The following is a 14,773-nucleotide window of genomic DNA, read 5'->3' on the forward strand; positions in this document are numbered from 1 at the left end:
ATGGAGTGCCGGGTTGTTGGATTTCTAACCTACCCCTCTCAGCCATTGTCTGGATTTTATACTCCTCACTGGAGAAATATTTACTTGATGCTCTAAATTTCCAACTGGAAACTTTTCCATCCCTACATTTGTCTTGGGTGGACATAGTATTTTGTGTTGATGTACGATGTTCAGCATCTGACAGGGTTCACAGCATGCCTGTCCTCGCTTTTATCCACTCACTTTTTAACATGTTTCTCAATCTCCCTCATGGGAATCAACATAACATCTATGAAGCACAAACCCATGAAACACAAAGTTGTAAAAATGATTTAATATGCCATTAAAACGGAGCTGGCTCAGAGGAGGAGTCAGACGACGCAGCTATGTCTGTAAGTCTCAAGCAGTCCGTCACAGTGATGAGTTCTGAAAATGTTAGTTTTGCACAAATAAAAACTTTCTGTGACGTGATCTGAGAAAGGTAGCAAGACCGCAGACTGAAAAATATTCAGAACGCTGTTGAATTCATGAAAATAACCCATATTATAACATTACTTTTTAATTTGGTCGTGGCAGGAACATTTTCCTTAAAAATTTAAAATCTATAAAAATGTTTTTTTTTATTTAGGAGTGACATGATTGTGTACTGAAAATAAAAAAATAAAAAATGATCTAAACCTACAGCTAGTACTATCATTGTGTTTAACATAGATTTTTACATTTTAGGATAAAACTCTAATTAGTCACTGAGACAAATGCAAACTTTTCTCTAAATGCAACTTTTCTCATCACCCATTTTAAGCGCTTTAAATAATCTTTGGGCTCCTTCATATTTCGCAGCAGACGGCCGCAGCTGCCAGAAACAGCTGCGGAGGCTGACAGATGGGCAAGCTGGTGCTGAGGACCTCCGCTGGATGGCTGTTTATCACAGATCAGAGGGGATACGCCTCATAAATCGGGTTTACTTTGGCCTTGCAGGCTCGCCTCTGATTGGCTCAGCCCACCATGATAAAGCCCTTGTGGAGAGTTTCATCTCAGAAAAGCCAACAGATGGTGGTCAGAGGCGATCAGCCGCACTCATGCCAGTCTGTAACCTCAAGGATGAAAGCGGCCCAGCCCCACATCAGTTCTCTGTAGAGCCGAACCACAAAGCCTGGGAGTAATTTGTAAAAACTAGCCCATAAAAAAAAATAAAATAAAAATAAAAAAAACACGACTTGAATCAACGACGATGAAATAAAAAGGTTGCAGGATTCACCTGGCCAGAGCTGCAGCAGGTAGTGCAGGACTTCAATGTGCTTTTTGAAGTGCAGCGCGCTCGCCAGCTCCTCCGAGTCGATGAAGACGCGGTTGCTGTGGCAGGACGCCTCCTGACGCTGGCTGAGCAGCACCGGGCCAAAACACACCGCCAGGTTCTGGCACGTCATCTTGTTCATCTCCTGGTAGGACGCCACCAGCTTCAAGTGGTCGAGCAGCTTCCGCAAAGTCATCTAATGCAGACGCACAAATAAGCATGGACAAATAAGACATGTTATTAAGCTGATTAGTAGCTGCAGAATTACCACTGTCGGCAGCGCAGGAGCATCAGAGAAAATCCTGCTCTTCATCAAGCTAATCTGTTGCAGGGACGGGATGCGGCGGATCTAAGAAGCTGAGCCCACCCTGTTGAAATGCCACATTTTGCACGGTAACAAAAAAAAAGATAAAAAGATAAAGCATCTTCTTCCTATAATGTGACAAATATCCTGCACGATTTAACCAAAAACTAAACAAGTTTGTAACCGGAAAATAAAAACAGTGAAACAGATGCGGTTAATTGTGCCGCATAGGTATTCACAAAAACTTTTTTTTTTTTGTCCGGTCTCAGCATTCAGTCTATTTGAGTTCTCTCCTGCGGTTATTCATGGTGAATCTGGTTCACAGACAGGTTGCATAGGATACTGTTTTAAAAAAGGTCGTAAATGGAGCATTATGGCAAAACTGTGAGACTGAAACAAATCTGGATGTTTCTGCCAAATTAACGAAAGCACAAGATGGGAGCCGTCTACCGTCTGTTCAACATGTGACCACAATCTTCTGCTTCCTCCGTACGTCTGGACTAAGAAGGGTTGCAGATTTAGCAGAACAACAGCGTTCGCCAGCACAAGGACACCCTGAGGGGAAACACGGTGGTGGCGGCATTGGGGCCCTATGCTTGCCCTCAAAGTGGAACTGTGTTTTTTGTTTTGTTTTTTAACCAAAAAAAAGTTAAAAAACAAAACAACTGGACTTTTTTTCTCCAAGGTTTAAAGACGTTTCGCTTCCCATCCAGAAAGCTTTCTCAATTCAAATGTCTGGAGTAGTTTTAGTTCCAAGCTTTATATTATTGGCCAAAAAGCCCATGTTATGGTTTAGATAACATGCAAATTAACCCAAAACTGGTCCACCCCTTAGTAAGTTTCTGTATGGAAAGCAAAACGTCTTCAAACTTTGGAAAAAAGTCCAGTTTTTTGTTTTTTTACTTTTTTTGGAATGACCATGACCTGGACGACTGAGAATCTTCACCAGCACATGAACAGTTACAAAGACCAAGTCAAGTTTCCTATGGGCCCAGAACCCAATTGGACAAGAAATCTGTGAGGTGATCCCAGGAGACCTGTAGATGAAAGATATCCTCACAATCTAACCGATTTGGAGAACTTCTGTAATGTAGTGCAAGCGAAAGTGACCAAGACAAGATGCAGGAGGCTGACAGACTCTCTAAAAAACAAACTGAATGCTGAAATTAAACTCAAAGATCACAAGGTATAAGTTTAAGGGTGTACAAAGCTACTATTTTCATTTTTTAGCCACAAAGTCTGCTACATTAACCCAGCTGTAGAGAGTACTATAACACTCCTTTAGTAGTTTTACTCTTCATATGTTTTGCTTTAATATAAAGAATAAGGAATACATTTGCATTAACATTAGTAAATCTGTCATTTTCAACCCAACCTTTTGATTTTGTCGTCATAACATAACCGTAATTGTGTTTCCTTAGAGCAGAGACATCAAACTGGTTTGTCAGATATATTTTCAGTAAGAGTTTTGAACCTTAAACTAGAATCACACGTCCAGCTCTGCAGACCGCACAGCGCCGCCCTAATCTACACCGAAAACGCAAACATTGTCAACGCAACGGTAGCAATCATGGGTGCGGTCATCATTCCTCAACTGACTGCATCTCAGCCACCGAGAACTACTTCATATCTTTATTTGTAAATGTATTTTTTCACCCCGTTAAACTGCAGGAGTATTTCTAACTCACCCTCTCCACCTCCGGCAGGATTTCCAGCAGGCTGACGGTAAAGTCGGAGTCTGCCTGGTCGTTCTCGCACCCCGCAGCCCCCATCTTCAGAGGCCTGGTGGCCATGGTGTCCAGCACTGCCTCGTACAGCTGCTTGGTGATCAGCGGGTAGGGGAGCTCACGCAGGTAGTCCTTCAGCACTCCTGTCCAGGGCCACAGAAAGAGGTCAGCCTGAGAAATGCAGCTCCCGCTTCGGTCTGGATGTGTTATTTTAGATGCTTTCTGTGTGAGCAGACATCTAAATATTTGCATTCATAAAGAATTAATCACAACTCAAATCATATAAAGCAGCTGTAATAGAAGACAAACATTTTTTGTCTTTTTTTTATATTTAAACCACTAAACCTAGCTAACACTTACAGCTGATTGTTAGCTGATAATTGGCTGATCGCACATTTTTTCCGCAGATTTTTGATGAAAAACCAATGTTTTCTGTTCCTCTGAATTTTTTTCTGAAATAATGGCGAAAAGAAAGCCTATTGCTGAACTTAAAAATATATACAAATTCTCTGTTTTGAGTAAGTCATCAAAACGGATTACATTTACACCACAACTAAGGTAAAAAAGCTACCTGGATAAAAATAAAAAAACACAGGCTCTACTTTACAAGTTCCCTCGGTGATTTGGCCGACAAAAATCACACCTGGAAGATTCCTAACCGCTTTGTTCAAGTAAAATACCCGAATCTATCAGGTTCATTAGTAATATCCATAGCGAAGGTCATCTGAATTGTTTAATAGCGCTTCGTAACCGTTTGAATAATCCAGTTTATCTATACTGCAATGCACAGGGAGCATTATTTCTTTTTTTTTTTTTTTTTGCAAAATAAGAAACATATCTACTAAATGAGGCTCCATTGTTTCTGCCAGTGATCCTATGGTTTCTGGCAGGATGCCTGGCTGAGTAGGGTGTGACGCAGCAGGTCAAAGTGTTTTTTTTTTTTTTTTTTTTTTTTGGGGGGGGGGGGGGGTGTTCTGGCTCAAGTGACGGCGCGTTCACACCTGTGACTTTGGACTCCTGCAGCTCAGACAAAAGCCACAGAAACCGACGCCGTCTGTCTCCACTAAGCCCCTGGCATGTCTTTTCTTCAAAGGGCAAAAGGAGAGAATTAAAATAAAAAAAGGGTTTTGGCAGTCTGACAGCTTTTTGTGGTGAATGTCTGCTCTCATTTTCCTCTACATGAAGCTGGATCGGTTTTCAGCGAAGGCTAGACGCTGTGTAATTAGCAATATTGGTTCTGCTATAAAGTAATTCTAATGTTCACAAAGATAGGGCCATCTCTAAGAGTATTAAAAAGATCTGTGAAAGATACGAGTGAATAAATGCAACTACTCTCTCAAATTCTAACTTTTATTTAAAGACTGTGGAAAAATAACAGTATTTTGCTCAGAACTACAGTTAAGCCCAAAAAAAATATTCATAGCCCTGCCAGCTTTGGGTTCAAAATTGTCTTAATTTCACTCGCATGTTTCTTCTGAATAAACGTGATATTAACATATTGGAGTGGCCCAGTCAAAGTCCTGACTTGAATCTAATAGAGAATCGGTGGAGGGTGATTAGGGTGATGGTAAAGAGGTCATCCAACCTCAAAGCTTTGGAGCTCATCAAGTTAAATGGTCCAAATCCCAGTGGAAGCTAGAAAAAAAGCTAGATGGAAATTACAAGAGGGGTTTGACAGCTGCAATACCAACACAGATTATTCCACTGACTATTGAGAAGGATATGGATACAATTCTTTATTAAAACGTAAATAAAAAATAATTTATATTCCTTTTACATTGTTTTCTGATCTTTTTATTAGAGACGTCGGCCTCCTTCCTCTATCAGAAACAAAATCCATAATATAAATATAAATAATAATAAATAACAATAAGCTACCTGAACATAATTTGGTGTGCACAAGGTTAGGAATTTAAAGTGTTTTGTGTTTAAAGGTACGAAAATAAAGCTTTTGAAAATGATTTTCACCTAAGATGGTACAAAGATTTTGACAACATAAGAAAAACATAAGAGAAGAAAAGATTAATCTTGCCAAATAACTAGTAGCTGACCTGGTCCCCATTCTTTAATGGGGTTAATCACGATTATAATTGTGACATAACTGGACACCAAAATGAGTACGGTATCCCAGAGGGGTTAAAGATCAGACTGAGGGCGACACTGGAAATTATTAAACACGGTAATTTGTCCATTACATAGACTAAGCTCTCTAATTTCACTAAAGTGAAAAATCTCAGCATGAGAAGATTTAATATTGCATATCTGTGGGGTTTGGGCTCTGGGGTAGCTCTGATTTGGAAAAACAGGCGCGGCCTGGTTGGAAAATCCCCACATCAGCTTCAGACACCCCTGAAATGCACCGTCAGGCAAATGACCCCTTCTCTTTAGTCTGGACCTCCGCTCATTGAAACCTAGACAGAGTTGAATTATGAACCTGCCACTTGAGGATGGATTTGGAAAAATATAGAATATAGAAATACTGAAATTATTTTAACAGTTGTCATCCTTTAAATGTGAATCTTATAATATCCAGAGACTGGCTTAATGAATGAACCACTGGGGATTTTTTCCACGATGAATGAAATCATAGACATTTCCAAGCACAAACCAGCTTTGACCCCAAATGTCAGAATCAGAATCGCTGTCTGCTAGAAAACTGAAGTGGGATTTCATTTTTAGCATCAAATTAAGCATGAGCCAGAATGAATCTAAGAGTTTTGATTTCAAACATAAAAAGAAAGTACTTAAAAGTGTATGTTCTTGTCTGTCTTTTCTTCAGAGCGTAACAAAAATAACCAGTAAATGGATTATTAGTCTAGCCATCTGCTGTTGTTGCCGGCCTGCAGTCCGCTCCTTACCAGAGATGCAGCTTGAAATTTGCCAACGTTTGTTTTAAAACCGTCTTATCTGACTTGGAGTGATGTTTAATTTCCAAGCCATGAAGTCCGTGTTTTAAAAGACCTCAACTATTTTTCGAATGCACCTTGTTTCGAGTAAGGAAAGCATGCAGCAGCCTTTATCAGCCAGCTGACCAACAGTGCTCAGTAAGAGGTGGGGGAAGGGGAGCTAGGCCCTACTCTGCTCTCCACAGTCATAGAAAACTTTGATCACTCTGTCCCTTTTTTTCCTCTGTAGTCTTATTAAGGCTTAATCTCTGCAGAATGACTGTATGATGGTGCATTAGAAAGTCATATGCATCACTATAAGAAAGTTTGTTTATTAGAAAAATAATCACCTATAAACACATTATTTCAGAGCAACACATGCTACTAAGATATTAGAGTACGTGGGAAACGCCTTAATCATTTCACCAAGATAAATCTGTTCTTTCAACATGTAGCTGGAGTAAGTGAGCCAAGGTGCTAAACTAGCCATCAGCCCCCTAAGAAGACATGTGGTGCATTAAAAATGAAGTTACAATAAGGATCAGGAGCTGTAAGCACACCCTTATACTAACTTCTTTGGAAAACAGCTGCTCTTAAAGCGTAATCCTTTACATGAGCCAGCTCGTCTGCGTTGCATAAAACCAGATCACACTGAGATGACCGTCACCGTTGCAACCAGGAGCGCTTCCTAGAGGTTCCCAAAGCAGCAGCAAAATCCCTTCACATAAGCAACTCTGATGACAGAGCTGGGTTTGGGAGCCTCTGAAGTGCGGGGCCCGCTCTAGTCCACCTGGGCCGATTGGCATCGTTTTCTTATCTCTTCTATTTATATAGCGATACGTTGTGATCCGAATCCACGGACATCTACTTAGGCACACCTTAACACGCTAGCTTTTCTAATCCCTGTGAGCCGCTGCTTTTCTTTTTAAAAGGAGCCTCGTCTGTCAGTGTCCTTAGGATTAAAACAAATAAATACTAAAGAACAGAGTTCATTTTATGTGAAAATAAATACATACTTTTTAAGATGGGCCTTTGTACATTAAATTAGCCAGTAAAGGACAGCTGTTAATTCACTTTATTGTTTTGCTACAAAATCGGAGTAATCGCTGCCTGAACAGTGATATTAGAAAAAAAAAACGATAATATAAGATCGGATGGTGCATGGGAAATGTGTGAATTTGACAGTTTGATATTGTTTTACTGAATTCCTTCCCTCTTAAACCAAAACAATTTCACAAATAATTGATATAAAAGCATCTGAAGCAGCAGAATTTGGACTTTGCACCACTATAGAAATTCAACTGCACTCAACAACTGGTGGCTTACAGATTTACAAACTGTCAATTACAGTTAAAAACCTTCCTTATACATAGAGTCCCAGGATCCCAGCATAAGTTTGTTTTTGCTACATTGCATAGAATGCAAAAACCCTATTTCTATCAAAATGTCACAACGGCATTTAAACTTATATGGAATAGAAATTTGCTAATTTTAAATAAAGCCAAATCGAGGGAGGATGACCAGTTTCTGGGATTCATACAAACTGAGAAAGTTACATGTGAAAAAAGTAAAATTGCTAAAAAATAAATAAAGAAGCGGGAATGTCTATGACACAGTATCAGACATTAAACAAACAAAACTGTCATATACCAACCCCAAACACATGATCCTATGGTAAATGAACCAACATTCAGATTTAGCGGGCTTTGTGTCCAATGTACATAGACTCAAGGTAACACCTCAAATACTGCAATCAGTGGCAGAAGTGGACAGGGTCTCCAATCAAAACAATAAATCTAATCTTTGGATGTAAAAAAATATATAAAATATAGCACCTGTAATCACTTGTTTATCTTATCTCACAATCTCTGATAAAATTCTGCCTTGATCTGCATCACAGCTTCGCTATAAAAAATATATAATTTGATTCAGTGTCCTTCCATTTGCGTAGAGTAATACAGTACATATTGATCCTGTTACACTGGTTCCTTTAACAACAATCCTTGATCAGAATCAGAAATACTTTAATAATCTCAGGGGGAATAGATTTAAAGACATGAAACTTGATTTAAAGACATGAAATAAAATCTCGCTTCCACAGATTTGGACATCTGAGAAGACTTTGAGACTTGTGACAATGGCTGCATTTGTGTTAAATTTTTGAAAGATTTGCCAAATGCCAAACCTTTGGCTCAGTGCTGCCGTTAGATTGTAATGACTTGTCCTTCCCGGAGTGGATATTTCTGTCAAAGGCCACTTACAAAAATCAGCGCAAGGTTGAACGCTAAAAGCAAGTCGCCTATTGGCCCTTACAAATGTAAAAGTAAGAGCACGCCTCTGAGCCCTAAAACACTTCCTCAAGCACTTTCTTTAACCTACAATCATCCCCAGTGAACATTATTTAACGTTTAAATTGTGCTGGTTAGGGTTAGTACAACTCAAATTGCATTAAAGCAGCCTTTGATCCCCCTTCTATAACTTCTTGCTTTTTGTAGAGTTTACTTTGAAACTCCTCTACAGTCTTTTACAAATACGAGACATTAGGAACGCACGTAACCATAATGTATTCCTGAAAAAAAGCTGCTGAAAACCAACCCATATCCAAACAAGCAAATTTCATAACAGCACCCCTACCACCGGTAAACAAACATAATGTGAAGGCAAAAGCGAGACTAAAATCCCCATTAAACATCATTGCAGTTGCCGCTTGCTCCTTATGAACGTTCTTCATTTAGGCGGACTCACTTTTGAATCATTGCCTTAGTCATATGTGACATGAATGAGCAGCATTTGAGGACTTTAATAAAAGCTGCATTCATTCGCTCAGATGTCTCCGGGGACCGGTTGATTTCCAGACCAGATTGCCTGATGAACGTGCGTCTTCCCGCTTCCCCGCTGACAGCATTTAAGGAAAATACAGCCAGATCATAATGAGACCGATTCATCAAAGGCTGCAAGCAAAAGAAGTCCATCTGTTTCCATCCAACCAAGACAATCAATTCATCTTTTATTCATCTGTTAGGGCAGTAGGCAAAAAAAAAAAAAAAAGGGTCTAATGAGAGTTCCCGCACGGCTTGTTTTTCTTCCATTTAAATGGAAACTCCTGCATGGCAGACCTTCTGTCCTTCCCCCGTGCTCCAAAGTTAGACTCAACAACAAGCAGCTGGACTGTTTCACGTTAAGGTTGCTCAACGGGGCTAAACAACCTGCTGTTGTCCTCGCCTGGCTTAGAATCTTTAAAAACCATCTCACAGGCTTTCCTGTTTCTACAATGTAAAAAAAAAAAAATAAATCCCTGCAGTAGTGTGTTCGTGTGTGTGTGTGTGTGTGTGTGTGTGTGTGTGCGCACGTACTCGGGTAAAGTGAGCCATTCAGGTAAATCATTATCCTGACGTGAGTCAGTGGTGTGTTTACCTTAGTGTCTTAGACGCTGTTGGAGCCTGAGACAAACACACACACACACACACACACACACACACACACACACACACACACGACACCTCGGTGAGGCACACATGAGGTCGGTCAGCAGCTCATTGGTGAACAGGTGTGCCTACCCTGCAGGTGCTTCACCTTCCTGACAACAACACCCCCCCCCACCCCACCCCCCACTCTGTCCCACCACTAAGCAGTTGCCGTTTGGCCCATGTCAGCGCTATAAATACACTCCGTATCTCTTCCTCTGCATAACGGCAGCAACTAGATGTGTCACATCTACAGACTGGAGCCAATTCCTCAGAACTGAGCTCCAGATGAGAACTGGAGTTCTGAATTTGAACGGTTACCTCGGCTCCAAATGTGCCACCAAACACTACAAGGCACACAATGCATCGGGGCACGGCTCTACCTTTGACCTGCTGTTCAAACAAAGCAGAGGGTCACTCCTCCTGTCAGTGCTGCAGTCAGCGGCCCGTCCAGAAAACAAACGGGGATTTGTTCTCCGTCCTGCCCTCCTCCCCGCTGTCGTAACCCCCCCCCACCCCCACCCGCAGTACTTGGGGGTGGGTCGAGGTGTGCGTCGCCGCCTCCACCAATCACACGGTGAACCCCTTAAACTGTGGTTTAGCTCAACATTTCCACAGGACACAGCAAGTAAAGCTTGTTTTGTGTGACTGTGGAGCAGCTTCCCTCCTGCGCTCTGAGCAGATTCCTCCTAAATATGCCCTGAATTCATTCCTAATTTCTGACCCGCCGTTTAAGAAATAAATCAACACCCGCGGAGCCTGGTGCTCTCCGCCTACTTCCCTGGCTTGCCCAGAGTTCAGCTAATCCCCCATGCGTGAGCCAAATACCATCTGTGTTTGTTCGGCAACAAAGGGGGCACTTGTTAATGACTTTCCATGTCTTCACTGGAGTACGGCCGAGGGCGGGGTGGTGAAGCAGAGCTGGAGGATGAGGAAACGGCAAGTCAGTCAAACCTCGGATCCAGTGCTGAGCGGGGATGGCGACATTATGAAAATCCCTCAGCTGGTATCTGGGTTTATGGCGGCAAATGATCCCAATAAAAGTTTGTTCTACACGTGCGTTTCTCTCACAAACTCAGCCACGCGGCTGAACGGGTCAAGAAGGAACACTCCTGCCTATATCCTCGTCTGTAAAAGAGAAACCTGCTGGGAAAAATCGACACGCGGCAGGTGATGTTCTGAAGGACGCGCCTCTCGGGGCTTTCTGGATCTTTTCCACAATGACATCTTCATTAAACAGAGAAAAATGCAGCGGCTCTTCCATAAATGAACAAAAAAATGCTTAGAGTATGTGTTAATCATATCAATAGTAGTAATTAACCAAACCGGACAAAAAACTGCACAAAAAACCCCCCGTAAATAACTTCTTCTCATCCCAACCTGTTGAAGATTATATATATTCATATTGAAACGTAAGCAATGGGCTATGAAACAAAGGCGCTGATCTGAAACAGTGTAGATCCACGCTCCGAGCATGTTTTGCAAGCTTTGAGTTGAACTCTGACCCCTCGGATAATCCCTTTCACTGCCAGCGCTTTTAAATTAGCCGTGTGACGCGCCACTCCTCCTCGCTCGTCCACATGCTGCTCATTTATCTGCCTCTCTGGAGACTTAAAATCGGGTTTCGTGAACTTTCATCAGGATGTAATGCGAAAATTTTGAAGCTACACGTCAGCTCTGGACAATAAAACTGCACCGATGTCAAGCTAAGTGAAACTGAAACTAAGATAATTGAAAAAAAAGAGTAACATTAGAAATAAATGCAGTAGAATAACACAATAAAAGACGACAGTAACCCTTTTGATCGTCACGTTATGTATCAGACCGCCACATCTCTTCGGGTCTATCAGCCACAGCGGCTCGCTTGGCAGAGCAAACGCAGGCAGCGGGCAAAAACCAACAACCCGCGATGGTGCTGGCCCTTTTTTTCCAGCCCGTTCAACTGTTAACTGTGTTCTTTGCTCTGCCTTGCAACTGCGTGCGGATCAAAGCAAGCGTGATGGGACGACGCCTAAACGAGGCCTCTTTCTAAAACCAACAGCGGCTCCTACAATACCTACCGCTTTCCATGGCCTTCCTCCTTTTGTGAGACGAAAAGAAAGTCATGACTCAAGTCATTTTCCACCATCCCCCTGCCCCCCACTCCTTTATGTGCCGAAATATTCCTGATTGACACTTGACAGAAAGGTAATCTTCTTTCTGTGAGATCATACGTCGACCTTTTCGTCTTTTTATGTTAAAGTACCAAAGCAGAATCAAATAAAGCTCTGACTTACAACAATCTAAATAGTGTTTTTTAATTGCCTGCTTTTTTTTTTTTTCCTTTGCGGAGAATCACCCGACTTCAAGTGAAGCCGTCGGGCAGCAGAAATCCCCTAACTCCCAGTGACCCGGGAGGGGGACAGTCCACAACAAGTCCCAACCACAAACCCGATGGAGAAAGAATGACCTGAATGTACAGCCGGGTTTGATCTGTGTGTGTTCTTGTGGTTTCCCCTTCAGGCACTGATCTATATGTCGACTGCTGGAATGCCTTCATTACTAACGACACACACACACACACACACACACACACACACACACACACACAGCTAAATGAGCACATGCATGGTGGTCACACCAGTTCAGACAGAATGTTTACTGATTGTGATCAATACTAAACCGCGGCTCCAGCAGACTAAGGCCTCATTAGTTTTTGTCTGCAGGCGAACCGCAACAACTTTTGCCGATCGCTGCCCCTTTCATCTATCAAGTTGTCACGGTTTCACGCCACTAGGTTTCATTGCTCTTGTTACAGTAACACTGTGCTAAAAAGGATCCAATCTGTCCAATCTGGGATTAAGGTGTGGATATTCTCCCTAAAATCGCCTGTGTGCGCTTGAATAATCGACTCCTCTGATCGGACAGGACCCTGCGCGTTTTTCTGCCGCCTTGTGTTTTCCGCTCCAACTGAGCACGTTACCTGTGATGACATTGATGTCGGGATACATGCTCTCGCACAGCTCCGCGCCTCGGCTGTCTCTCTCGAAGGCCTCGCGCAGCTCCTTTTTTACCGCTGCAGAGCCGCACAGGCGATAGAGACCCACCACCTGGGACCGCAAACACACAGAAGCACGTATTAGTCAAAATGCACAAAATGATGGCATGAGAGACACTTTTACAGCCCTGCTTATAAGCTTCAATCAGGGTTTCAACTTCTGCCATAAACTAATACATTGTAAAATAGATACAACAGACGGAATCATTTGAATAAATAAATGCAAACTGACTGATTTATCACTATTTCCGCCTAGTGTTTTGTCTTTGAAATCAAAAGCGTTGATAATTTCTTTCCCTTCCACTGACTTTTTCATTAAGATTGAATTTTTATTCAGACTGGGAGTTTAAGAAAAATAAAAGTAGCATGGGAAGTCGGGAAAGAAAACCTGACCAATGGACCTCGACTAACAAAAGCCCGTCATGATATTTAAGCTAGACTTGCTTGTGTCAAACAGTCATTGTAACCAATATTAGTACGTTAGAAGGCAATAATTTAGAATATAAGACCGTCATCTATTCGAAGCCCTACATGGAGTGGTATTTTTTCAAGTGGAGTTCTGTTAAAAAAGGTTATGAGTAATTAACAAAAGGGCTCAGCGGCATAATTGCCGACGTTGCGTACACATTTGTAAATAACTGCCCGTTTCGACATGAATAATTGTTCTGTACAGATCTAATTGCAATTCAACAGTTCATAAAGTAGCGCTTCCCTGAACTGCCACCAGACTTTTAACGCTGAGTTTTAAAAGATTGCTGCAGAATATATTGCACCACTACATGCAATGCAATAATAATACTTGCAAAATCCCTAAGGACCACTTAGATGCATAATTTGTTAAGTTAATATAGTTTATGTGCCAAGGGGACATCATGATGATGAAAAGGAGAAGAGTGACAGAAATGTGGGTTAATCTCGATGCATATTCCCATTGCACTATTCCCCATTGATATCACCACTGAGTGTTTTTCTCACATTGTGCAGCTCCATGCTTGGTCTTGGCCCCCCTCAGACTAGCAATTAGCTTTAGCCTCTCTGAGTAACTAATCTGTATTCATACAAAATGCTGATGCTAAAAGGAGCATCAACTGGAGGTTAGTTATTAGCGTCACATAACCTTTTAACAACCTTAGATGTGTTGCTTTAAAGCTGATAAAGATTAGCTCACAGTCGATACAAGCTAATCATTGCATTTGTCTGACATTTAAGTTTAAGAAGTTGCAACAATGTATGCTTCTTTTGTTTGACTCATATTCTTCTTATGCTGTGTATTTATTATTCTCCTGCCACATTTCACAATAAAATATGTCTAAAAGGACATTAGACCTTTAATTTTTCAGTTTTTTGTATTTCAACCTCTGTATTTCCCACTACATGTTTAGAAGTATGTCTACCAACTTTCTCATCTAGTATTAAAGGCATACTATGCAACATTTTTCAGTTAATTAATATGTTCCATACCGTTTTAGATGATTAAATGAGTCATTTCAGGTTGAACTAAGGTTTTCTCGGCCGCCCTGGTGGTCTGTGGGGGAAATACCGCACTTGCAATTGCAGGAGCAGTCGGCCCGCAGTCACAGGCTCAGAAGTCTGGTGCATCCCGAGAGTCGGTCTTGCTTTACGGCGAGAACTGCTACACGCCCGCAGTGAAAGGTGTGCTCGTTGGTAGCGCAGTGGCGATATTTGTGCAGTTATCATGGTGGAACCAGCGAGAAAACAGCGAAAGCCCATGTTGGAGCAGGCAAGAAAGAGGAAAAGGGCTCTGGACAGAGAGAGGAGTCGTACACGGGTGAACATAGAAGGCTGCAAGGCTGACGCGGACCTCGCGTTTCTGCTGATGTGATTGTAAGTAACATTGTAGGGTTTCCCTCACGCTACCGCCTCGCCGACATTCCAAAAAAATAATAATAAAAAAATAAAACTAAACATGCAAGCATATCGAGTTTTATTATTATTATTATTATTATTATTATCTTTTTTTATGTTGGCGAGACGCTACCGCGGAGGCGGCGGCTGCGGCTTGGAGAGGCGGTGGCGGTAGCATCTCGCCAACATAAAAAAAAAAAAAAAAATAATAATAATA

At 41.7% G+C, this 14,773-nt stretch overlaps 1 protein-coding gene across 2 annotated transcripts in view; it reads right to left on the minus strand.

The window, feature by feature from the left end:
• syde2 (synapse defective 1, Rho GTPase, homolog 2 (C. elegans)) overlaps positions 1-14,773 on the minus strand; it is a 58,712-nt gene that overhangs the window by 9,059 nt on the left and 34,880 nt on the right. For both annotated transcript variants that reach the window (XM_036140882.1, XM_012877968.3), the window contains exons 5-7: positions 12,616-12,742; positions 3,266-3,447; positions 1,238-1,469 (exon numbers count right to left, since the gene is read on the minus strand). In XM_036140882.1, the coding sequence (XP_035996775.1) occupies positions 1,238-1,469; positions 3,266-3,447; positions 12,616-12,742 (541 nt within the window). The remainder of the gene's footprint in view (positions 1-1,237; positions 1,470-3,265; positions 3,448-12,615; positions 12,743-14,773) is intronic.

The sequence above is a fragment of the Fundulus heteroclitus genome, chromosome 9 (assembly GCF_011125445.2).
Source record: "Fundulus heteroclitus isolate FHET01 chromosome 9, MU-UCD_Fhet_4.1, whole genome shotgun sequence".
NCBI lineage: Eukaryota > Metazoa > Chordata > Actinopteri > Cyprinodontiformes > Fundulidae > Fundulus > Fundulus heteroclitus.